Source organism: Pelecanus crispus, chromosome Z (assembly GCF_030463565.1).
Source record: "Pelecanus crispus isolate bPelCri1 chromosome Z, bPelCri1.pri, whole genome shotgun sequence".
Lineage (NCBI taxonomy): Eukaryota > Metazoa > Chordata > Aves > Pelecaniformes > Pelecanidae > Pelecanus > Pelecanus crispus.
This window is the reverse complement of record NC_134676.1, coordinates 32,282,211-32,309,875: the sequence shown is the minus strand read 5'-3', so window position 1 is coordinate 32,309,875 and position 27,665 is coordinate 32,282,211. Positions and strand designations below refer to the sequence as shown.

The 27,665-nt window shown below is 37.4% G+C and overlaps 1 protein-coding gene across 1 annotated transcript; it reads left to right on the top strand.

Moving 5' to 3' along the window:
- Positions 1-27,091, top strand: PLGRKT (plasminogen receptor with a C-terminal lysine). The gene is made up of 4 exons (XM_009486944.2): positions 1-81; positions 21,007-21,137; positions 22,120-22,229; positions 26,955-27,091. The coding sequence occupies exons 1-4, from the start codon at positions 1-3 to the stop codon at positions 27,074-27,076; spliced, it is 444 nt and encodes a 147-aa protein (XP_009485219.1). The 3' UTR covers positions 27,077-27,091.
- The last annotated feature ends 574 nt before the right edge of the window (positions 27,092-27,665 follow it).

Genomic DNA, 27,665 nt, shown 5'->3' with positions numbered 1-27,665 from the left:
ATGGGTTTCGTCTTCTCCAAGCCCATGAACGACAGCCTGAAAGCTCAGCAGGAGTTTATGCTCATGAACTCACGGCTTCAGGTAACGCATCCGCCGGCGGCCGTGTGGAGGAAGGTCACCCACGGCCCGCTGTCTGCACAGAGCTGGGCTTGCGGCTTCGCCTGCTGAGGTCCTCCCAGGGTTAAAGGTGCTCCATTTACCCACTCTGCCGGTTCCGGTGTGGTCATCCAATGCGGCACGTTCAGATGTGTAAAGCACCTATTCTCTGGATCTAACAACTTCCTCGAAAGTCAGTGCGAACCAGGTTGTAGGGGTGGAAGCTATCTTTATCGTAGCCAGACGCTAAAAAGTTTTGGAAACTTACCTTGAACAGTCCCCTGAAGCACAACTGGGCTACTCCAGTGTTAAGCAACGTATATGTTAAAGTGAATCAGTAACAGCATGGTTACTAAAACATGGATACTATTCCCTTAAAATACATGATCTAAATATGTTTCAACTCTTCCACTACACAAAACTTTTCAGACAACTCTTGCTTTAGGTTCAGTTAGGCAACTGCAGTTATTCCATGTTACACAGCTGTTCATTGGTTCTAGAAACCTCAGACTAAATAGGGCACAGGGGATTGTTTATTCCTTCTCATAATACAATAAAATAGCAGCAGAGAAAGAGAAGGAAAGCCAGTCGGACTAAGGTTCAGAAAGTTGTGCTGAACAGAACTTAACAGTGTAGCACTAGTTACAGCTTTCTGATCTGTTGTTAGGTATCTTACAATCTGTAACTTGTTTATATATTAAATGCTAGAATGCAGTCTGAAGGACTTAGCTGGAGTTTGTCGCTTTAGTTTTGCATTTAAATTGAATACAGGTAAATTTAAAATGTTTAAAGTAGCGATGGATGAACTTCCAATTTATTAAGTTGCCAGTAGGTGGCACATTCTAGTTTTCAAAGCAGCATGCAGATAGTAGGTTTTGTAGGATCACGTGTAAAAACTCTGGAGGTGACCCTGGAAACGTGGCTAGGAAGGAAGGAGAAACATAGCATAAGGAAAGATGATACAATAAAATCCTGGACAGCTCTTAACTGTTTAAAGAAAGTCAACTTTTTACAAGGTTTATAAACATCACTTTCTGTCTGTGCTGGATTATTTTAGCTGGTTTCTCAGATGCAACCACAATTTTTGCATACAAACAATTTGTATTTTTTTTCCCCCCCTATACAGAGGGGCTCCTCCCACCCCCAAAGTTTTTTGGAGACCCAAGTGATGGGAAGGTTTTCAGTTTGAGAGGATGATGATGAAATTAAAGTGGAAGCTTGCTTCCTGATCTGCTTCTCTGCTGTGCAGAATGAAAGACTTGAGGAGACAGCTTGAATTCAGGCTAGCATTTGTAGGGTGCTGTGGGCTTTGAATAGCAAACAGTCTTTGGCCTCTTGACCACACATGCCTAACAACTCTAGTTCTAGCCCAAATGCTTAGGCTAACATCAAAAATAAACTTTGAGGACAGTTACAAAAAGACCTTTCAAGATTGCATACAAAATTTTTGCTAGTTGCTCTTTAGGAACTCTCCCTGTGTTGTATTTCTTCCTTTTGCCAATAGTAATAGTCAATGCAGTAGATTTCTTTCTCACACTGCAAATGCCTGCTCGTATCTGATTTGTACTATGTTTGCAGACATACTGGCCATGTTAGAAAATCTGCATCTTTTAAGAATGCGTAAAATGGGCAGTTGGTCAGGTCCGAAAGCTGCAGTGGGGGCAAGGGGAGGACTAAATTTTGTGTTGTAAGGGGGTGAAAGAAAATAGCTCTACTCTGAGCTTAGGGAGAGCGTAGGGAAGAGGAAAAGACTGCCAGTTGTCTTTTCCATATGTGAGTAAAACCTGTGATGTGTCTGGAGTCTAGTGTTAGACAAACTACTTTCAGGCTATTTGTGGAAAATAGTATAGCCTGATTTATTTGCTTTTAGACAGAAATTGTAACTAGAAATACCTGGGGAAGTTAGGTCATGCTAGGACTAGAATGAAACAGCTTAACTTAAAGCATTAGATATTCTCTTACAGTGAAATACTGTGATTTGGATGCTATCAGTTCTCCCATCTTCCTCTGAAAAATATCATATTTATTAATAAAATAGAAGCTTCCACCTCAAGCAATATGATGTATTTGCTATGAGATATTCAAAATACTGATTTGTTTTAAAATTAAATCTATCCCAAAACAACATGTGGAATCAAAACCTCGTGGATCTTTTTATAGCTTCTGGATGTACCTTGGAGTGTCCCGTGATTACAATGTTGAGGGAATAGGGTACTATATTTACTCCGAGCCAATTGGTGTGGATCAAGAAGTCATCCAAATTGTCTCTCCTAGAATGCCCTCCCTACTAGCAATGACGGTGTGACACTGCTCAGAAATGAATTAGTAAGTCTTTGGGTTGACCTGGAGCAAAACACAGCAGGTATTAATGACACAGTCAGAATCTATGAAGGCCTTTCCTGTTCCTTGTAGATGAGGAGGAGTCATAAAGTTATGGTAAATTCTTTGGAACAGGATTTTTGTGCTATCAGTTTCCATGACAGAAGCCTTTTTTTTAAAGCAAAAAAAATTAGGTATATGCTCTCCTCTGAATGGAGACAAGATACAAAGTCATTTCATCGACTTACCCTCCATGGAGGATTGTAGGTTGGAAGAAGACCATTGCAAAAATAGGAAGGCGAGTAACATGACAGAACTTGATAAAGACACCTCCAAATCCCAAACCTTGGTGCATGCTAAAGCTTAGTCAGTTTTAGAGTAGCTCTGATGTGTGCTGGACACCCAAACCAGCTCAACTACTTCAGAATAAGAGAATGTTAAAAGATGTAATAAAGTTGTGTGCATATTTTTTTCTTTATATCGTTCTTGGGATAACTCTGAAAAGAAGGGATTGTGGCCTTGTAAATTGTATCTTAATGCCTTTTGGAAGAACAATAAAAACTCAACTGTCAGTTTGCCTTGATGTTGAAGGACTTGCCAGTTGTTTGTATTGTCTTAGTATGGCTCCAGAGTGAAATACCGATCTGTATCAAGTGGAGACTGTTTATGGTGGAAGTTTGTTGAGGCTTCATTTTTATCATGAGCCTGCTCCTTGAAGTGTAACTTGCAAAATTCTTTCCAAATACTTAATATATCAGATCTACAGCTCAAGCCTAGCATATGGCCTTACTAAGTGCTTTTAGCATGGCTGAATGGGGAAGAGAAGGTTCCAGGTCTCAGAGCATTTATAGCAGATTATTTATTTTCATGAGCTATGTGGGTGCTCTTAACAAAATTAAAAGCAGGAATTTCATGTATTTCTTTTCTTGAAGTGCTGTGTTCCGTACTTTCTGTTCTGGTTAGACTTTTATTCCTTGCCGTTTTTTTTCAACAACCCAAGTGTATACCTGGAAAAAGCTATTTCAATAACTGTTTACTAAGAAAGCCATTTTCAGATGTACAAGGCAACCTGGAAAAAGATACACATTTTGAAACTGGCAACTAAGAATGCAGCAATATTTGTGGCTGATCGTTCATTCCTCAATATGGATTAGAACAGTTTAAAAGTAACTTTATTTGATATTTCTAGGCAGTGACATTCCTTGACCAACAGGTGGGTTTCTTCATAGGAAAATGGCTGAATTCACATACTTTGAAGCTTTCCAAAGACTTTATTGTGATGAGACAGGCTTAAGTATGATTAGTGCATCATATGAGTATATTGTCTTCAAATAATTTAAAAAAATATTAAAACCACCTTGTAAACTTTATGTGTAGTGTTATTTAGAGCGATAAGAAGCAAAATCATGGTAAAAGGTCATGGCACAGTAGCCATTAAAATTTTAAATTTAATTTACTGTTAATTAATTAGATTCTAGGACTACATAGAGCAAAGCTTCCTAAATTAACTTTGCACTACAGGAAGAATGTTTCTGTGCTGATGTGTAAAAGATATCCTAAGTGCAACTTAAAGATTTTTACTTTAGGGTATAGACAGAAAAAAGCCTAAGCTCTCCTGTGAAATTTTTGCCAAGCTTTCTCATGCATGTAAAGGAATCAAAAATGCTTTCTTTTGTTTTGAATGGAACCCCATCAACTCAGTACTATGCCACTCCCTCTTCCCCTGCCCTCCGGTTAGATTTTAGTTTATTCCCTGCTGCTATTTTTATAGAGGTAATACCACTTTGGGGTCTGAAAAGTTGCTTGCCTTGCTTTGCTTGGGAAACTCTACACAGGGGAAAACAAGTCAATTCCCAGGTTTCCTCTATATAGTCTGACTGTAAGTACTCGGTGAACTACATGAAAGGTAACCATTCAGAGGAGGAGGCTGAGATCTTTTTAAAAGGGGTTTTTTAGGTTATTTCTTCAGTGGTATCATGAGAGTTGAATGACATAAAGAGATCTTGATGTGTGTGGGAATAATACTGCATAGTAAACGTGTTTTCTAGTCTATGAAATTGAAAAATTTAAGTCCTTGTAGCATTTGAAATCCTTGGTAACTGTTTTCAATTATATCTCAAAGTATAAGGTGTTTTCTTACTTGATGAGAAGAAATTTTTCATTCGAACTCCACAAACAATTGGTGGTACACAGAGTCCTTTAATGACTAGCCTTTTTACTCTTTCATATATTAGCTTGCAACATCATTAATCAGATCTGAATTGATGACTAGTTTATAGTTTTGTTATATCACTCTTTTTTTTTTTTAACATGAGATGACCAAAATAGGAAGGCAGTATCTGACTGATTTGTTTGTGATATCTGTATGTATAACAATCATACCTAAAGGATTAAGCACGCTCTTGATGTTGTCTAGCTATTGAAGTTTTCACCGAGATACTGTTGTGGGAAAACTACAAAAAAGCAATAAAGAAAAAGAGAAACACTGACTCTGCTCAGAGAATGGAAGAGAAAAATCTGTTGTAGAGGGGACTGCCTAGTGAAGTGAACATGGGCAGGTCAGCTCAAAAACTAAGAATTGTGTAGCTGGAGTTTAAGCCATGTGGAAAAGATTAATTCCACTGAAAAATTAGCTTTGTTGAATTGCTAAATGTGACACTGATCAAGTCCTAAACAATGAACTTCCTTCTCCAGTAATTTAGAGCACAAGGAATTCTCTAAACTATCACAGAGCATTTTTATTGTGTTTTTTAAAACAAAACAAAACAAAACAAAAAACAAAATGAAAAACCTCTGTGTTTTCTCGAAATGAAACAATATATCACATTCCCCCATCCTAAAAAATTGTTCCTGGTATAGCAGCACAATAGGAGCACTTTGCTGTGACGGCAGATGTTAAGTAAACAAGTCTAGAGCATGTCTGGTCCTTGCAGAAGCTTTTATGAGTGACAATGTGCTGGAGTTTCTGCAGTGTTGATGCTTCTGGAGAAGTGAGGCCTGTAAATGCACAAGCACACATGTACACAGCCTGAGAAACAAGCAGGAAGAACAAGAGCTGTTTCTGGTCACAAAACTGCAACATCATGGGAATAACTGAGATGTGGTAGGACAGCTCATGCAACTGGAAATCTGTAATGGACAGATACAAGCTCTTCAGGAAAGACAGGTAGGGAAGACAAGGAGAAGGGCTGCCCATGATGTGAAGGAGTAGCCTTGTGGGTTACAGCCAGAGGAGAGGCCACAAAACACGACACTGTGATGGGAGTGTGCTGCAGACCACCAATCAGGGTGGCGAAGTACATGAAGCCTTTAAACAGCTGAAGAAAGCCTCTGGATTACTGACTGGTTCTCATGAGACTTCAGTCTCCCTAACATCTGCTGGAAGGGCCATAAAGCAGGACATAAGCAATTGGGTACATTTTTGGAAAATGTGAGGGATAACTATTTGATACAGGTAGGTACTGGATGGGCCATCCAGGGCTCATGCGCAGCGGGGATTGTAACTTACAAATAGGGAAGAACTGATTTGGGGATGTAATATCAAAGGCAGTCTTGGTTGCGGTGGTCAGTTCAGGGTCCTGAAGGGACTGAGGAAGAAAGGTAGCACAGTGCAGACCCTGGACACTGGGAGAGCAGATTTTGTCTTATTCAGGGAACTGGTAGGTGAGATGCCATAGGAGGCATCTCTGGAGGATAAAGGAGTTCAGGAAAGCTGATACGTTTAAGGACAGCCTCCTCCTAGTGTCTCTGGCAAGACAAAGCCCCTGGCAACAACACCGACTGGGGGCTGATGAGTGGGGAGCAACTCTGTAGAGATGGAGGGGACAGCAGAGGACAGCAACCAGAGCATAAGCCAGCAGCGTGCCCTGGGAGCAGAGAGTCAAAAGGACCAACAATGAGGGCTTTATAAGCAGTAGTGCAGCCAGTAGGTTGAGGAAAATGACTGTTGCCTTCTATTCAGTCCTTTGTTAAATGTGTTTAAATACTGCATCCACTTTTTGTCCCTCTTCTCCTCCCCCAGTACAAGAAAAATTTAGATGAAAAGGAGCAAGTTTAGCAGCGGACCATCAAGATGGTCAAGGGCTGGAGCACTTCCTGAGAGGATGCCAAGTGAGCTGGACTTATTCAGCCTGGAGAGGGATGCCTTCTGGGGTGCAGGATCCAACAGCAGCCCCCCAGCAACTGTGAGGAGGTTATCAAGAAAGCAGAGCCAGGATGTTCACAGTGGAAGATTGCAGGAGGGTGAGAGGTAGTGGGTATATGTTGAAACAGGATGTGGGGAGCAGTTCAGACTGAATATAAGGAGAAACCTTTTCCCCCAGAAGGACAACCCAGCAATGGAGCAGAGGCCCAGTGAAGCTGTGCAACTTGGAGGTTTTCAAGATCTGACTGGACAGAGTCCTCAGAAACCACATCTCATCATGTAGCTGACCCTGTTGTGAGCAGGACCTGCTGAGGTCCCATCCAACCTGAGTTATTCTATGATGGACTGACCAGCATAGAAGCAGGCACAGAGTGTGGCTGACTTATATTTTGTAGATCCTATGAGGTAGGATTTCCTCACATCTGCTTCTTCGCAGACTGAGAATTCTGATGAGTTACTGCTTGATGTCTGCACTCCTATTGAGCACCACATGCACAGCAGCAATCTGTTGAAACAAGCTGTGACTTGATCTTCTAACTGACAGTTGTTAGATAGACTTTAGGTATGTGTAAGTGATACTGATACAGAAGTAACATCACAAGGAAGGGAATTCAGAATCAAACCCTCAGTGTGCCCTCCATCTCAGACTGCAAAAACTACGCAAAAATCTGGTTGTCTGTGGGAATAATTTACTTGAAAAAGAATTGTCCAATCTCCTGTATATTTTGAAAGTTTTGTAATATATATTGCTGTATTCACAGATAAGTTTCTCCAACACTGCTTAATATTACATATCCAGCAGTAGCACATACATAAATCAGTCAAAATCAGCAATTCCAGCTGCAGCCATTATTTAAGCAAAACTTGTTACAAAAGTGTTGCTTTAAGATTACAGCAGGTTGGCTCTGCCAGACTTTCAGGGGCAGATCAGACTGATAAGAGTGGAAGATTGGAGGACTGGAATTCTTGAAAAATGTAAGTTTTAGGAGGAAGTAATACAGGAGGAGCCAAAAATCACTGAAAGTACTGGGGAAAAAAGAGACTAATTAGTGTGTAGGGTGTCTCCATTTCTGTGGCTAACAGATTTTTTTTGTTGTTGTTTTGGGATAGCAGTTCAGAGTGATTTGGAGTGTCGTTCGGTTGAGTTTTGGGGGTTTTTTTCCCCAGCAAGAGAATTCCTTATCAGACAAAAGGACAATCTTCTCTGTGGGAAAGCATAATTGCATTTAGGAGTCAGAGATAATCCTCCAAATTAATCTTTGATGTGAGCCACATAACCTTTGAGAAAATAAGCAGGCTAGGAAAATAATATACTTCTGACAAACCTTGTATTTACCCATAATAAAAAAGTTTGATTATAACCTCCTGTCTGCAATATGAATCTCTGGATAGTCTCACTCCCCTTCTCCTGCCATCCTTCCTCTCTCCCTGTTTTATTATCTCAGACTGTAAAGTGCGTTCTTCTCCCCAGGTAATACTGGATAGCCCGGAAACAGCCACAGATCTGCTCTCATAGGAGTTAGTCTTTGGCAGTTTATAGACTTGCTCCCTGTATGCTCCCTGTGTGGGCCTGGGAAAGGTTCCATACTCCTTGGTGAAAAAATGGCAATATCAAGTAAAGCTGGAAAAGTAAGGGGTTGATTTTTCTATTTTGACAATGCAGTGCAATTACATCGTCTTTTCTGAAAATGGATGTTTCTTTTCTGAAAACCCATGCCAGCCTCTCCTTGTTTTTCAAACCTTTTCCCTCTTTTGGGATCCTCAACATCATATAGGTTAATTTTGAGCCATGAGAAGACTACATTATCCTATTCTAATGAGGACCAGCCACTAGTATTGAAGCTCCTCTGCAGTTCTCTACCTAATTGGATACATTTATGCTCCTTTCTCTTTTTTTTTTTTTTACCCTTGGTGGTGGTTTTTTTCCCCTGCTTTGTTTTAAGAGCTCCTTTTGAAGCTTTGGCAGTGATGGAAAATAATAAGAGAAATAAAAACTAGAGGCATCTTTTTTCCCCAGCTGGTAAAAGTTGTTAAGTTGAATAGCTGGACAGGTAGTGTAAAACATTGCTAGGGAAATGCCTCCTCCAGTGCAATAATGCGTAGTCTGGCTTTAATTTAAAGATTAAAAAGAACATAGCAGTTTCTTCTGTAAGTGAAACGTTCATTTGGACACAGCACAGAAATGCCAAAACCATATTGACTCTTGTAGATTCTCTATCTGTAGAAATAACTTAATTAATTCAAATTATAAATCATTAGATATATCACTTCTGAAAATTACTCTTAAGTGTTCTGTGCTTTCATCTGTTCTTCAGCTCTTGCCTATGGAGAAAGCTGTATACATTTCACACTATGTACAAAGTATGGCACATGCATTCATGATTCATCTTGAAGTGAAACTGCTGTTGAGTGTTTTCCATGTCTGCAAATGGCTCTAATGCTCTCGGTCTCATAAGAAATATGCTTTGGAACATTATTTTATCATAACGTTAATGTGTAAACATTAATTTCATTAGACTGTTATTTGATGTTATAAAAGGTGTGTGACAAAAGTATTTGTATCTGGAAAACCTGTCAAAAACTCAGTGAAAGCATAGAGAAATGCAGCTTACTGTAATATTTTTTTCTTTCCTTTACGCTGTCAGCACTTTGTTAGAGGCAAAACATAGCATGATTGCATCACTTTCCTGCCAGGGTTGCATTGCCTTAAGAGGTTTGCATTGAATGGCAATTAAAGAGTGAGGCAGTTTTCTCTTCATGTTCAACAATTTGTCCTTACATCTGAAATGAAAGTACCCTGTAGTAAGCTTCTTAATAGACCATGTCTTATGACCAAATTATATTGGATTTTTTTCTGAATTAAAATAATAATAATAGTAAAAAAAAGAAAAAAAAAGTCATACCTATTATAAGTGATGGAAAAGGACCAGAACGTTTCCATTCTATCTAGACACTCAGCAGTTCCTCAAAGTAAAATCTGGCCATAATTCAATGAAATGTTGTTTGTGTAAGATTTCAGATTGGGGGATTGGTTTAGTATTCTGATTGTCTTGATGAATTGGAAAGTGCCTGAAATAGTAGGTGATGGTATAATAGGTAATAGAATAAATACCAATCCAGAGCATATGAAGCCTTTCCAGAAGGAAAAGTTGAATAGATTAACTGAGTATAAGTGGTAAGACTTCAGGAGCTTAAAAAAGACCTAGGGTTTATATACTTATGCATAAATATCAGTGGTTTTTTATATATATATATTTATATACTGATATGTAAGCTGAGTCAGCAGCACAGATTTTTGTAAAAAGCAAATGTAATTGTGGATTTATTAACCAGGGGATACAATTACCCAACTTGCACTACTGATTGCTTTGCTGAGAAAAGATTTTGATACTTCTTTTAATGAGCAGACAAGCTGTGAAAAGTTCAGAGGATGGTAGTAAGAATAATAAAGGCATTAGAGCCTATGAGGAAGGGATGAAAAATTCATATTTGCCTGATGCTATAAACACAGCTGTCAAGAATTTTAAGTTTGTGCATTGTATATTGGTGGTGTTTTTTTAATCCACGCATTTTTCTCATACATCCTTCTAGAGATACTCAGTCTTTTCCATTGCAAAAGCAAACAAGTGGGAATTGGGGTAAATATTAGGAGACTTTGAGTGCTTAACTGTCATTATATGGGTTACTAAGAAAGGTAGTGAAATCTGTCACTGGTGGTCTTGATGGGGATAAATAAATGTCTTATTTCAGCTCCCTGCTTTCAGGCTAATTTTAAAGGACCTCTGAATATACTTTCTAGCCTTATCCTCATGACTATGCAAACACAGAAGCTGAAGTAGCTGAACAGAATGCAGGTCCAGTTAACTGAGGGCTGGCTAATATGTAATGACTCTTTCTTCTAGATTTATTTTGCACTTAATGCTGTTTCTTCCTTAGCAACATCTCTTTTCCAACCTTACAGTTTCTAACCAGCTCAAACACGTAAATAAATGTGATTTTTTTTTTTAAATACAGAAAATACCTGTTTTTCAGGACTTAACACTGATTTCTGTGTGAATGCTATTATATTATATCATATCGTGTTACCAGTGAGATTTTTATCTAGCAAAGATTACAAGATGTTGTAACTTCAATTATACAGCTGTTTGTTATTGGTGTTTTGTTGCCATCTCAATGTCTTTTTGAAAACATATGCAACAATTGTAAGGTTTATATGTGCCCAGTAAGAAATAAGTTTAAACCTTTCAACAGTTTTAAGGAGTTTTAAGTTTGTTTCTTATTGGAAAGTATCTGATAATCTAGTTTTCCTCCTAGTGTTTCTTGAAGTTCTTACTTTCTTCTAAGAAACAGAAGTTTCTGTGCTAACATATGTGACAGGATATAGTGAGAGAGACAGCTGAAGCATTTTAAACATTTGTTCAAGTGAAAAATAGAGATTACTCATTTAACATAGATAAAGTACAAGCAGTATTTGTACCTGCATAGTTAAGAAGATAAATGGTTTTTATACAAATATGTACACCTTCCTTAAGTTATTGTTTTTGTGAGATTTGAATTGAATAATGGATTCTGCTGTCCTTAGGATATATTAATATATAACACTTTGCTGAGCTTCCTTTGCTACTGCAGATATTGAGAATTCTGTGAGGGAGAGATGAGGAAAACCTGACTTATTTATCATGCAGCTCAATGATCTCCTCTGCCCTCCTCTCCCCAGTTAGTTCTAAACTGGGAAAGAATTTGTATTTGAGGTGAAGGTTTTAGATAATTTTTATTTCAGTTAAAAATGTAAAGATGCTAATACAAGATAGCTCAGTAGGAGTTTTATGACAAACTAGACATTGGGCCACATTCTGTTTTAGTAGTTCAACTTAAAGACAAATGCAGAATGTTAATGAAAACCAGAGGAGAAGAAAACAAAACTTTTGAAAAGGGAAAATATTAATGTCTGTTCGATATGTAGTAGACTAAGAGTACTCCATCTTAGACAGGTAAGATGAATTGACCTAAAGCCTATCATTTTGCTCTTGGTTGGGACCTGTATCTTTTACATGTTCCCATCCTTGTCCTAGGATGCTTTTTGAGTAATGAGCTGAAAGTAGGAATGGAAAAGAGAGTATAAGAAGGTGTGAGTAAGGGCAGGGGGAGATGCTCTCTGTTTTATTTGAAGATGAAGTATTTTTGCAAATAGTGTTGTGGAATTCTGTTGGGGTTTTTCTTAATAAATTCAATTAACCCATTACTCAGTCAACATACTATTGATAATTTATCAGCTGATCATAAAGTGAGGTGGCTGTTGAAAGGCATATGTGTGCTATGTTTTGACTCTTGGCAGGAAGAAGAATCGCCAATGTTAAAATGCCAATGAGTTTCTGAACAGTGAAACTTCTTTTCATGCTTTATCACTTTCATTGATCAAAACAGAGAACTGACACACGCTTCTGCATAGGCTGCTTTCTATAGAGTCCTTCCTGTGCCTAATAAAACTTTGTATGATGACATTCTTTCCATCTACAGATTTGCCAACTTTGTTAGTAAAATATCAGCCACCTCCATGATGATACCTGAAAAATTTAATTTTTCTAATGTCTTAGACACTGAGTAATTTTCTGCAGGGTTTTCTAAGTCCCTAACCTTTTCCTCTCTGAAGTTTTCACTGAGAATTAGTCAAAGGATTTTTTTAAGTTCTATTACAATGAAAACAATTGTTCCCTTTCTTCTGTGTGAAGTAAAATGTAAGTAAGCTTTCCCTTTCCTGACTACTACCATCCTTTTTCCTTTGGGGTGGGAAGTAGCTAGATTTGTTTTCTATTGACAAGATACTAGTAGTGCTTATGGCATCTCTAATGCATTTGTCTTGAAGCATTAGAAAAATTGTTTTGCCCCTTAGGTGATCTGGGCTTAATTCAGGAAATAAATGGTCTCTGGTAACAATTCTATATCCTTATTAGTTTGTGTGCATCAAATGGAACAGAACAAGATGAATGATATCTGTACTGAGGAAGATTAGAACGATCTATCTCACAGGAAAAAAGCCAGTTTGGTTGATATTGGCTGGGAGATTGCATACTCTGCCTGATCACTGTAAAGAAATAAATGCAGTGGTTTACAAAGAGCAGATTTTAATAGCTATTTCTAACATGCAAGCACTACCAGCAAAAGATGCAAAACAGACTGATTGCTCCACCAGTAATGAGACAAATATTAATTAAATCTGTTCAGTGGAATCAGTTCTACTAGTCTTTTTGCTGGTGAATATCTGTGACTAGTACATATTGTTGTGAATGCAGTTTGCTTGGGTAAAACTTTTGTCTTGCTTGGAGGTGCACCTGCAGCTAACCCTTATACATGTAAGCTTTGTTTGTTGAGGGGATTTAACTGACTTAAAAGAAAAAATGCCTTCTGAAGCTGCCTCCTTTAATGCTATGGATTTTCCATAGTTCCTTCCTTCTTAGTAGAGCAAACCTACCATTTTAGTCTTCTGCTGTTAAGTCCACTGAAGTTGAATCTGACCATTTACTTGTTTTGCTGTGAAACACTATTTCTTGAATGCTGAGGTTTTCTTTTTTTTTTTTTTTTAAAGTGTGGGGTGGGGGGGTGGCAGGGGAGGAGCCCTGTGTTGAGCAGAGCTCATAAGAGCCCAGGAGGTACAATGGATAATTAAAGAGATCTTACACCTATTTTAATTCCATACCAAACTGGTGTAAAGAGAGCCACAGTCATTTTGTGAGTCAGAATCTGAAATGGATAGGAAGAAACATAGTATTTGCAGGTTTTGTTGGTATTATAACACCCTTTTGTACTGCAGTGTCATTTTACAGCCATTTTTTCTGGTTTTCATTTTTGAGTCAATGGTCTGAGTCTTTATTTCTCTTTTAAAAAACAGGTTTGAGCCACACAAGGAGCATACCTAGAGGCATTATTCGGGAATTGAAATAACAAATTGAATAGTTCTTTCTTACTCAGTTATTAGTCAGATTTTGAAATGACATGATATTGTCATGTTAACTCTTTGTCCTACACTGCTTGATCTAATTTACTGTTCCTACAGCATGGATACCTGTTTTTTACATAACTGGCTATCCAGTGACTTTGGTTTGTCTTTATAGAGCTTGTATAAAACTCCTGAGACTTCTAAACACTGATAACAGTACCTTAAAACTTTGCTTACTCTGTAGATAATATTATTAAATGCAGGTGGAGGACACCCTTCTTCACTCTGTTGCATGTTCATTGCTTAAAGGCTACACGGCAGAAGCGTGGAAATGCTAGTTTACTGCCAAGATATCTTGCTTTCGTACCACAGTCCATTGGGTTGAGCCTCTCCTTTGCACAACTTAAAACGTCAAATGGATTTAGGTGCTTTTGATGTTATTTTCTTTTTATATGGCATGCAATTCCAGTAACTTATGACAACAACAGGAATATAAAGGATTTTTTTACAGTGCAGTTTACATTCTGGCTTGTGGCTAATACTGTGAGACCCCTTTCTTTTTATGATAGCTTTTAGCTTGTAAATATTTTATAATGTGTCTTTGCACTTGGAAGCTTTAAAAATTGAATTTTCTTTTTAGGGAGTGTAGTTTCTTGCAGTGCTAATAATTTTAATTGCTCTGTGTACTTGATGTGAAAAATATTTGCAAACAAGCTTTGAAGCAGCAGGATAAAACATTTAAGTCTGATTTATTTTAACTGTTTGATCTAGAGGCCCATTTCCTGACACTTCTGTGTGCATGCTGGTCATAGAACCAAGCAGACACTGCATAATTATTACAAGTTATCATCTCTGTATTGCACTCTGGTGGCTTACAATGGAGGTGTAAACATAGGTATCACTATTCTATTTTCCATTTATTTTTGCTAAACAACCATTTGCAGCAGCTTCTGGTTTTGCACATTGATTAGGAAGGGTGACACCTAGGACAAGTCACATAAGCCTTTAATCTTTTGTCTGCTTATGAAATGCCAGGTGCATTGCTACTGCAAGGGGTTTGTGCAGTTACTGAGCTATACTACCTGCACACCAACTTTTATATGTGTTTTTTAAGTGATTTGCAGATTTTTATGTGTGTGACTGTCACATTTTTTAAAAATTAAGCCTTATTTTCATGTGCCTCTGAGTACTCAGAAGTTGGGAGTTAGTTGTTTAAAGAATGCTTTCAGAGTCTCTGATGACTGAAAAACTGTAAGTGAAAATAACCTTCTATTACAGGCACAGTAGCTACGGCCTTTAACAGATGTGCAAGAGATTAGCCTGTGACAAAACTGGAGGCTCTTTTAACATGAGTGTGAGGATATTCCAACAGTTTCTTCACGTTTCTCCTGTCTTAGTGAGTTTCAGAACTTAAATAGAGACAGTATATGTTTATCTGGCTGCTAATTCCTTCTCAGGTAGATTAATTCCTTTTCTGTCTGAATATCTGTTTACCAGGCTGTCAGTATAATTATATCTTGCTGACAGTGACATGAAATACAGTTCCCTAAATAGGTTTACTACTATGACCACTCTCAAGCCAAGTGTTTGTCCCGCCCACTATTTTAGAGGGGTTGGCGGAAACTGTATCTGCCAGGAGAGCCACTAAATACATCAGGTTGCAAACAGAGGCTTTATCCAGGGGTCGTTAGTATGTCTTACTCTCTCCAGATACATCTTGACCTGCATGAAATACATCAAAGCAATTTTATTTAATATACATGGACAGTGAAGAGACCACATGTTGCCCGCGCTCTGCTTTCCGTTTCTGTTGAGCCTTTGTACACTACCTTGCATCCCACTTGTTTTGCTTTCTGCATCACCTTAATACAAAACCAAAGTAGCGTCTGTTCCTTCCTACAGCATCTGAAGATGAAACAGAAAGGCAGAAAGAGAGAAAACAAGCTAAGAGTCTAAAGTATCAGAAATTTCCAATCTGTCTGCCAGTGCTGATGTGGCTTGTAATCCAGAGAGGACTGTTTATTTTTTTGCAAGTTGTCAAGTTGATTAAATTATTTCAGATGAGAATTTTCTCCCACTGGATTTTAATCAATGAAATGGTGGTATAAATGCTCTTTTCTGTGGTTTGACATCATTGTGACAGTCTGAAGAATAATCAATAGAAATGATAAGGATGGTTACCACTGACTAGTTTATTAGCATTATCAGTTTCACAGTAACTGACCTTTTCCCTCTCCACCTCAGTTCTCTTCATCTGTCATGTTTCATTTTGTCAGATTGATTTCCTTTTACTGCAACAGTTGGTATGTGGCAGACTTCAAATGCTAATCAGCCCTTACAGTTTCTCACACAGTGTTGAGAAACTACTAGCTGTATTTAAAGAAAAATGGGAAAGTTATTTCTAATTGGGTCCTCCTAAGAGTGTTATAAAACATAAAATATTACTTGCTACTAGTACCCATTTTATTTTGAAATAGTAAAATTTACTACATTTACTAAACGTAAATTTTAAAATCACTTGATCAATGTTTATGACCAGTAAAACAGTTGCTACTGTCACTTAAGAAAATCTGTTCATTATGGAATCAAACTTGCAGAAATTTATGTAGGGTTTTTTTAGATTATGATACTAACTGTATTTGTATATGTGTCTCTAAAACATGGTCTAATTATTGTAGGACGCGATTTCTTAACAGTAATAGAAAAGCATGCTTGAATGTATACCCATGCATCCACATCACAGCTTCAGCTCTCTTGTGCCATGCATAGCAACTTGGCTGGGAAAACTACAGCATCTCCCTTCCTCCCTTGTTAAATCTGCACCTGAGACCCTTTACCTATAGTTTTTATGCAAGCATAGTCATGTAAATAGTAAATAGTCCCTCCTGAAGTTTTTATGGCTATATAGATGGGAGGCTTATGTATTTAAAATGAAAAACAATTTATTCCCTAAGACATGGCACTTGGATGGTGAACTGTTGTTCATCTGATGTGTATGATGTGCACCTGTGGCTTCTCCCATCAGTGAGATTATTCTAAATAAGCTACAGGACACCTCTGATAAATTTGAATGATACACATTCTCTTTATCTTATCACCTATAAAGTTCTACATGTGAAGTTACGGTTTGCAGTAAAATAATACCTACTGTTCTTAATTCTTGCTTCTGATCTGCCATAACAGGAAAAGAAGTAATCTTAAACATCATTGCAAAATAAGTCCTAAGGGAATAGAATTTGGCCTTTGTCATAAAATCTGCATGTTAATAGGTCAAAAGTCTTCTCCACCCTTTTACTACCCCAGTGTGGCTGGCATTTTCAATAGAACACATGTGGAGGAAAATAAGACACAATTACTAAGAAATTAACAGCTGAAAATGGGATATTGATTTGAACTACAGTCGAACACGATTTGGTTTTCTATCTTTCATCTAATTTGGAATCATCTTTTGTGGTGGACTCCTGAGTCTTTCCCTATATAGATCTGCTTTCAAATCCTGACTTGCTTAAGGTTAACATAATCTTAATGTAATAATTTCACCTTATGATCTACCAATAGTTGTTTGCCAGTGTAAAGTCAGCATATCAGGCTATCCTGGTTGTTCAAAATTGTCAGAGCTCAAGATGTTCAATTCAGATTGGCACGTTAAATGGGTAAGCACAAGGATATTGCTCCTGAATTTTTTTAAATTTTGCAAGATTGAGGTACATAGGAGTTACTTGAGTGCCCACGTAGGTGCTTAATTTTGCAACTTCGAGCATCAAAAATTCATTTAAATGCATATACTCTTTTAGTGTCAAACATTGCTCATAAACCTATTCAGCTGATCATATGTCAGGTCTGGACATGTTAAAGCAGTCTCTGATGACACAAGGTAGGTAGATGCTCTGCCTTATGTCTGCTCTGTCAGAGTCTGCCAGAGGGGTGTTCCCTGTTGTGTTGAACACGTGTGGCTGGAGCCCATGTGTGGAACGTGACGGCAGCATTGACCCACGTCATTCAGCAGCACAGTGACTGTGGTGCTCTCTGAAAAGAGCTCAGGCATACGTCAAACAGTTTTTTCTATAATTATTCCAGCAAGTTTAAGTTGTGTGATGAAACAGTGTGTTCTGGGACAACTTTGGCCATAATTGTTGCTCAGTTTTCCCTTTCCTTTTCCTTAAACAAAGCCTGAAATCCAGTGAAGTCAGTGTGGAATTGCCCTGGAACACTTTGACTAAATCTCTTCATTATGCAGATTCCCATTGCAGTCCTACAGCTACAGCACTATAGTCTTTTGTTTTGGCAAGGTGAAACTATGCCAAGTGACAAAATTGATCTTGGAAATGGAAAGCAAGCATGAAGATTTTTTCAGAATAAGGGAGGATAGAACAAAGGGCATTTCTGGCATTTGGGAGAGGTATTCCCGGGTTTGGCATAAGATTGCATAGGGTCAGAGTAATTTTGGAGCATGTATAGTAATGCTTATGTGTTATTAGATTGTCTCCATATAACTAATGATTAAATAAAAATTGATTTAAAAGCAGACCTCTGCAGCAGTACTGTATATTACTTAGCATCCCTAAAAACATCTCAGTGTTTTCTGGGTGCTACATTGTAAGTTTATGGACAAAATAGATCTTGTATAGTAAACTGTTCATTGTAACATCATGCAACTTCAGTAATAGGCAAGAATGAAATTACTAATTTAGCTAAATGTCATTAATCTACTTTTTAGTGCCTTCTGTGCATCAAGATTCCTCTGAAACTTTTTTTTCTTGGCTATGCCACACTTCCCCATGTACACATAAAATGCTTATCTCTAAGATTCATCAGTCTAAAGAAGCTTCCCTCCAACACGTCTTTTTAATAAATTAATTTAAATACAGTACTGTGTTTCATCTAGGTAAGATTTTAAATCCACATTGAAGAAGTTTACTAAAGGAAAGGAATTATAAGCATTTTTTACACATTTCCCCACCACCACCACCACCTTATTTTTGGATGGGGTACCATGTAGGAAGTTGAGGGCGGTTTTTTTAAGTGAAAAAAAAAAAAAAAAGATACTTCTGGTTAGAAAAAAAATACGAAAAATTGTTTGATTATGTTATCTGGCTGGTGTTTATAATATACAAAGCAAGTTGTTCTCATTTATACTAAGTTATTTATATAAATTATTTGTAGATATACATGAAAGTACCCTTGGGCTTCTGAAATTTGATATGACAGGCTCCTACAGAAAGGTGTTTGTTTGACCTTAGTGTCTGTGACTTAGTAATTATCTTTTTCTTTCAGTACTTGGGTTTTAAAAAGCTATCAAAGTATAACTTGTGTGAGGGTCTTTTTTGCTGGTTTTTTTTGTTTGTTTGTTTGTTTGTTTCTAAAGAAGTCCTGTTAGGATTTTTTAGTTTCCTCTAGTAGATTTAAACTTACAGCTTTCTTTTTATTCCATGCTTATTTCTTTTTATGCTCTGTGCACACTAAACTGTCTTGTTTTTCTTCTTCTCCATTAAGTTTCCTTTTAGCAAGACCTGTATTTCATCAGCATATCCTTGTCCCACTTCCTCCCCATGTACTTCTTCAAATTGAAGCTCATTTAGGGTAATACTGTGCATCTCGGAAGCGTAGGCTCCTTATCTGTGCTGACAGGCAAACAAAGGATCCCTTAATACTTTTCACACATGTGCAAACTATACACATAATCAAATTGAAGGGGAAAATAGAGGTCATTAAATTGATATTACATGTCATTATTTTATCTTGTCACGTCAACCCGCAGCAATTTACCAGGCTTAGGATATTGGGGACCACAATGGGCCTAATTAACGGGCAGTGTGCTTGTTTACTTTAGAATTTCCAAGTGTCTCATAGGTGACAAAATAAAATCTAATTATTTTGATATTTTATTAAGTGGTTTGTCAGCCATTTTATAATTACTTCTTCTGAAAAAAGCGATCTGAAAATTATGGATATCAGGAAGGTAGAGCCTGTTGATATTTTTTATGAGAACAATTGCAATATAAGTCTTGAGGAGAGAGAAACAGATGAAACAGTATTGTGAGACTACAGTGAATGTTGTTTTTCCTACTGTGTACAATTATAGGTAATTAGATCTGTCCTTTTTTTATTATGCTGTCTAAAAATTAATTCTACCTATCAAGGTACTGAATCAGCTTGTAAATAAGATAGCAAGATCAACACAGTCTGAAGAAATAATTAGTAACAATTTAACAGAAATTGTTCTGTTCAGGCTAAATCAATAGTAATGGAGGTGAATAAATGGGTGAAAACCTTAACTCATTACAAATCCTTTAAATTATTCTTGAATTAGAAAGCAGGAGAAAAGAACAGATTTAATTACTTTTATAGATGCATGAGAAGAGAACTTTCTGAATTATCTCTTTGTTCTTTCTCTTCTAGAATACACTTTTTTAGGCAGCTGGTATTCTGTTTCCTGTACCTTGCTGGACTTTTTATGCAACTCGGTTAGCTAGGCTAGACATACCAACTCAGGTACTCTGTTTTTTTCCCCAGAATGAGTTACAAACATTAATGGGAAGAAGACGACTTCTTATTGTGTTAACTAACTTCTGTACTGTTTTCAGACTGCTTATTTTGGGCACAATTCTTTTTTTTTTGCATCACTCTGAGGAGAAGAGACTATTGTTCTTTTTGGTGTTCTGTACAGTAGAAAGGAACTTTTAAAAAATATTAAATTTACCTTTAATGGAAATGTACCAGTATGTTTAGATGGGGCATGTAATTAAAAAAAAAAAAATCTAATAGTCTACTTTTTTATTCTTATGCACCATAGAAAGTTCAATGTGTGGACTTACTGTCTAGATAGTACTTTTTGCATTATTGGTTTTAATTTTAGTTAGTTTAATTGGTTTTTAATTTTAGTTAAAATTATATTTAGTAATTTAATTTGTTACGAGTATTTTCTCCCAGACTTCTGATATGTATTCCAGTATCTTTAAAAGATCTGATATCTTCACAGCATCTTTTCTATATTTGTAAACTATGGTGTTTCAAAAGAGTTACTAGCTTTATGATGCATCATGAAGAAGACAGATCCTCAAAGGGCAAAGAGGCATCAAGATTGACTCTAAAGATACTATGAGCTAAATCAAAATCAAGCAGAATAAATTGGAAAGCAGCTAGATGGTACTCTTTGGATCACCATGGAAATGCGAAGGTCAGAGAACCTTAACCTAGGGAGTGCTGCTGAGACTTGGGGAGCTCTCAAAACCTAACACTGTTTTTTTTGGTTTTCTTGACCTTGAGAAGCAGCATTAGAAAGATACTGCATTAAATCATTTGCTAATTGACCTAAATGCTTTCTTGGTATAAACTATTCTGAGTTATTACCGGAGACGACCATTCTCAATCAAAAGCTATGAATGACTGAAGTAAAAGAACAAAAGAAAACCTTCTCCGTTAGTGTTTTGAATTTATAGACCAATGAAAGATTGACTCAGTCTTTAAAATAAATGGATGACTTAATTTTGTTTAACCTTTCTCCCTTCTTTAGCTGGAAAGGCAACTACTGATGCAGAACCAGATGAGAGAGAGACAAACAGCCATGCAGATTGCTTGGACACGGGAATTTCTCAAATATTTTGGGACATTTTTTGGACTTGCTGCTGTAGGTTTAACAGCTGGGTATGAAGTTTATTTCCTAACAGAAAATATAAATATATTACATTTATATTTCTATGATGCAGGATCTTCTTTTTGCGTTACAACCAGTAGTTATTTTTATCTAGTAACTGCTCAGAGTTTGATCAGACGTCAAAGTGAGTCTGATTTCTGTCTGCTTCCAGATGTGTTTTGGTTATGTCTGTACTGCAGACTTGTATAGAGAGATGTGAGCTGACAATAAAATGATACAGCTGAGGTACCAAAAGTTCAGTGTAAAATAAAAGGTGTGTGTGGAACAGGAGGGATTGTTTAAAAGCCATGCTATTTTCTTGTCTGTATTGTGATTTAATGAACTATTAATGAGCAACAAATCCTGCACTATCTGGGTTTTTTAATATGTCAGTGAACAAGTGGACATATTCTGAAATCTGTTCACTTAAAATTTGAGTCAAGAAACTCACACAAGTGGAAAAAAACCTGGCTAATAAGGCTGTCTTGCACGGGGAAGAACTTGCCTTTATAGGACTTTTGTTTGGTAACATGTTTTTCTTGTGCTATAACATGATTAGAGGGAATATTGGAAATATTTGTGGGTTTATGTACATAGTACTGATTAAATGCACCTTATGGATTATGTGTTCTCTGTGGGCTCAGGTGCATTTGGAACTGAACGTAATATCTTGATTGCTACATGTTGCATGTGGCTGGATGGATATATGCATGTGCACATGCATGCTACACAAGTTAGGTAATCCTGTTTTTGTTGGATATATTCAAAAGTCACTTGAAGCATTTTTTTAATACCCTTAGGTTGACAGTTGAGCAAGAAGGCAACCAGAAGACGAATGCTTCTGAGGAAATTAAGATGACTTCTTTGATTAGAGAGTGTAGAAGGATACGCAAGTCCTAGACAGTCAAGGTCAACCTAAGCTAACAGTGCTGATGTGCTGAATGTCCTAAATAATCTTATTTTTTCCTCCTTTTTTCATTTTTTTTTAAACAGAGCAATAAAAAAGAAGAACCCGGGAGTTTTACTGCCAATAGTTCCCTTAAGCTTTATACTTGCCTATCAATATGATATGGGCTATGGGACACTGTTGCAAAGGATAAAAGGTATGTCTATATAAGTCTGTCTGGTTCACACACAGAACCAAGCTTAATATTTCAGATAACCTCATGTTTTTAGAATGGCTGGCAGAAAACTTGCAATAGATTCTCTCTTTTTTTCTGGACAAAAATCTAACACTCTCATTTCTTTTCTTCTCTGTTACAATTGGATACTTTCCCAGTCAAGAGTACTCACTCTACTTTTACAGCCTTTCCCTCCAGTTAAGACTGTTAATGTCTTCTCTCTTGTTTCAAAAAATGTGAATTCTAAGGCTATAAATACAGCTGAAGTAAGCATTGCATATTTGGGAGAAGTGACAGATCTAGTGATTTCCTTCCATATTCCACATTGATACTGCTGTTTTGGCAAGGGGTAGGGATGGTAAGAATGGATAAAGGGATACAGACAGGAATCATGCCCTGTCATGACCAAACACAGTCCTCAGCTGATCATCTTGCCACAGTGCCCTCCTGAGATGGAAAAAGGAAAGGTGAGTCCCAGAATGTTGGGTCTTGCCTCATAGTTGCCAGTGGCGGATCTGATTAAGCAGTGGTGTTGAGAATTATGGAGGTGCTTTCATGTTAGCTCTGATTCCTAGTAAAGGAGACATGCTAAGAGAGTGTTTACTGTAAGTGAAGACAGCATTGGGCCATGGCTTGTCACCTTCACAAATCGTCTTTGTTAACTAGCTTGATTTTCCTCTCTGCTACTGACACAAGCATACTGAAACAAAATAAAAAATTGTTTCAGCTCTTGGTCTTAGCCTCCAGATCTAAGAGCTAGGTTTTCTAACTCTGTGTACTTCGTTGAAAATAACGATAGATTAATTAGCCAAACTCTGAGATATTTGCACCTGTATGCAGCAGGATATATATTTAGGTGATGCAGCAATGTATATCTGCGAATGTTTCCTAAACCTCACTAAATACATTTTTTTGGATTTTAATATGAAGAGGCAGCTAAGCATGGGGAGAAAATACTGGAAGGCTCTTGGAAATCAGAGTGTTGAAAAGGAAATTAGTACATCCAATGCAGAAGGAACTCTTGGAATTTAGGATTTGTTAATTTTTTTTTTAAATGAGGTTATTTTCATTCAGAATTTTGAAAGAGCGAGCATATAATGCAAACCCCATCGCATGAGTATGTAATGCATTTACTGAGGACCATGTGGTCCTGTATAGATTGAAGAGGGGCAATGTGGTATTGTATTGCTTTTCAAATAGGAAAAGTCATCTTCATAACTTCAGATCCACTAGGGCAACTTCAGCAGTATGCAAGGCTTGTGAAAAGGTTTTGGAGAAAAGACGCTATGGAGCCAAATGCACAATTAGATAAAATTAAATATGCCAAACTAACTCTGTCTTTTCCAGGAAAATAATTTCTCTTTTCCAAAAGAAATGTGGTAGATCTACTGTAAACTCATGAAAGCATTTAGTGTGGTATCACATGAAGATTAAGTTAGCATGAAGCACATGGAAATTAGTAGACAGGTAAGCACTGGAGTAAAGAGAAAATGCAAAGGTTTGTGCTTAAGGAGGAAGACTAGGCTTTAGCAGAGTTATTAGCAATATTCCTCAAGATTTGGTCTGGATCTGCTTTTGTTTTGTATTTGAAATTATGAGTAGGTTATACCAATCAAATCTCTGGATGACAAACTTGATTGGTGTCATCAACAGAGAAGAAATAAACTGTAATAGAAGAAGACCCGATGACCTGAAGAACTGAGATAATAAAATAGGATTAAATTTGATAAAAAGGTCAGTGAGAAGCTGGAGACTAATAGGGATTTCTACCATCAGAGCTTACCAGCTGGAAATGATAGAAAAGGGGAAAAACCTAAATGTAGTACGTGATCACAGAACAAGTATAATCCAGTAGTGTGATGAAATTTTGAGAGTCAGGCGAAGTCTAGAAACATCAAGTGAGGTTTCTTAATATCACAGCATGGTTGAGGTTGGCAGGGACCTCTGGATGTTGTCTGGTCCAGCCCCTCTGCTCAAGTAGGATCACCTAGAGCCAATTGCCCGGGAAAATGTCCAGATGGCTTTTGACTATATCTCCAGGGATGGGTGTTCCACAACCTTAGTACAGATAGAGAGTAGAGATAGGAAGGTATTGATGCAAAAAACCAGTAATACCTTCCTTGAAAATGTATACATAATTTGGATCACTTCTAAAATTATCCGGGAATGCTGAGCTGCCTTGTGAGAGAAAACAAAGTGATTCGTTTGTTTAGCCTTGTAAAAAGACATGAGAGATTTGGGTCTACAGATCCTACTTAAAGGATGGGATAAAGGAAAGTAAGAGAAGGAAATTATACTAATGACTAATATCAGCACTAGAATAAAAGGAAGTGGACTAGCCTGAACAAATCTGGCCTGGAAATCAGAAGAAGGTTCATAATTATGTGGAAATCAGGTTCAGGAGTTCATTTTTATTTTCAGATTAAAATTAAGGAGTTGAAGAGAGGGTTTTATGACACAACTGACCTGCAGCCACCATGCTTGTTCTTATTACTCAGCAGATCCCTGTGTCCACTCCTGTATTACTTTCTCAACCACTTCTCTGCTTGCCCATGTGTTCTGTTGGTGCATGCCATGCTTCATCTCTGTGGTGCAATAATGAATGCATCACCATTCCCTTTATTGTTTCCTCTTTAACTAGTGCCTTTCCTCCAGGGTATGCCTATCTTCAGCCTTGAATTCCCCCTCCTAAGTTAATCTGCAATTATTTTCATGCTTGCACAATCTTCCTTGTATCTGAACCACCTTGATCAAATAGCCCTGCATCTGCTGTCCTTCGTTCTTTGGAATCAGTTTATACCCCTGGAAGGTTTCTCTATTACTCTTTCACCAGGCATTTTGTCTCTGATCTTGCTTACAGTTAATTTTTTCTTCTGGCTCTAGCCTACTTGTCCAAACATTTTCTCATTACTTGCTTGTTCTCCCACATTGAAATTGGAGGTTTTTTCCCCTGCTTTATAGCTTGGGTTAATTAAAGGAAAAAAAGAGGACATAGGGGGAAATACCTGGTTTGAGTTCTGCTTGCGCTGCTGAAAAGCTGTAAGTATGCCAGGGCCATGCATCAGAAGTGAATCTTTTGGGGATGGCAGAGTTACAGAACAGCCCTCAGGTGCACTAGCTTTTCTGAATGGCTGAGGACACTGAGAATCAGTCATGGGCCTGCTATGTGTGTTCTTGGCCTTGCTGTTCTGCTTTTCCTCCCAGTCCAGGTACATATTGCTGGTGTTTTTCAAATTGTTAGAGGAGGGGAGGGATTATATAGCCAGCCTCCAACTGCACAGAATTTCTCCACTAAGCAATGAAACTCTGGTTACGTTTTTGAAGATTTAGGTGTCTCACTGCTTGTATCCTGAGCCATGTGAGAGGGATGGTGACTGGGCAATCTGCATGTGAGTGACAGTCATAGGCATAGAGCTTTGACTATCTCTAACATCTGATTTGACTATCTATAACATCTCTCTGTCACCTAAGACCTCTTGCTATTCTATAATCTGATGCTAAATGCAACTGACTGACATTGTGTTATTACCAATCACTGGGAGTGGTAACCAGTGTCATCCTGTTGCATATTACTGATGTGTGGCGATCCCAAGCACTGTAACACTACCAAAATTGCAGTTAGAGATTCCAGCATTCAGACCTGTTTTAAAGAATGACCACAATCTTGACTGCATTACAATATTCAGTCAGGTTTATTGCACATAAATACAGCTTCAAATCACTGCCTTAATGATCATCAAGCTAAGAGTTAAGGCGTAGGTAAACAAGACTGTTGGCATTGTACCAAATGGCACCAGCCAAAACAAACACATTCTTTGCCTAATCTTCATCCTTTCTTATATCACAATTGGACCACCACAACTTACGTATGATGTTCAGTCTGTATCTTTTGTTTTTTGGATTCTGTGTCCTAGATGTTTTCATTCCAGCCTTGCCCAGAGCATTCTGCAGCCTACAACTTTTCCCCGCTATGCTGTTAAGACTGCATGTTTAGGTAACTGTCTTAGCAAACCTTTTTGTGAGCAGTGTGCTTTGACCAATGCTTCTTCAAGTCCTGTGCTACCCACTTTCTGCCTGTAGCCCATCTTTTAGCCTAGGCCTGAAACAAGAAGAAAAATTGTATCCAAATATTGCATGTCTAGGATACTGTGTACAGGGAATTTACTTGTTAAAGCTTATGTATGCTTTTATGTGTATGTCTCATCCACCCTCAGACTTCTAATTGGTCAAATACAGTATGGGGCTGGTACAATGTACGTGGTGATGCTAAGTCCTTGCTGTATCTCATGCCTTCATTCCAAAGCATGTGTGTAATAAATCTGTAACCAAAACATTGCTATAATGCAGTGTAGTTTTTAGGAGAAAGGGGCTAACAGGAACAGCAACAACATCAGCACAATTGATTGTTTTGGCCGAAGGTCTTTCAAACAAATGCAGCCTGAGGCAGATACTCAGTTCAGACAAAACACTTCTGTGTGCAGTTACCCCACCAGTCCAAAATTCCTTGAAGATTACTTTTATGCTACATTGGCATCAGCTTGTTTGTAAAATACATAGCTGTGACCTTGTATTTTGTTGTTCTGGCCCAAACAAGAATAGCTTAATCAGTTTCTTAGGTTTTTGGGGTTTTTTGTTTTTTTTTTTTTTTTTACTTACTTTCTCACAGTAAGGGTGAGGAAATTTATTTAATTTCTTTATTTTTTTAAGGTGAAGCAGAGAACATATTGGACACACAGAGCACTTTGCTAGAATTGCCAAAAGGACCACTCACTTATGAAGACCTGGAGAAAATCAGAAGATCTCAGAGCAAGTTCTTCATAGAAAAATAGGAAGATGGTATTAAAGCTTAATATTTGAAATGTGGTTGTAATACTGGTTTTAACAGAAATGAATCATTAAAATTTTGATAACATTATGAGCTTTTATAAAATCAAAATATAATTCATTTTCTTAAATCAGTACTTTCTAAAGCAAATTTTTTCATATTGTATGTATCTCTTGAAAATACCCATTGTTGCTGTAGTATATTTTTCTTGTTTAGAATGAAATATTGAAGTTCCACTCTCTACTTAGAGTCTGAAAAATAACTTTCACCTGTAGTAAAAATGTCTGGTACTGACCAAACTCACTGTAATCAACAAAAATAAGTTAATTGGTAGTTACAAATTTGTATAAATATGGTCATAATTTTCAAATATATTTAAGGAGGCACAGCTCAATTTGAAGTCAGGAATCGACAGCCAACTTCTTTGAAAAATAAGACACTTTTATTTGCTGTTCTTTAGGCAGTAAACTCACCATCTCTGCCTCAAATTCTGGAATAAACAGCTTTTATCAGAAGTAAACACGTCACTTGCTAACTGTGTGTTTTACTCTCAGGAAAAACTGTATTAAAGTATGAGCAGAGATAATTTCTCA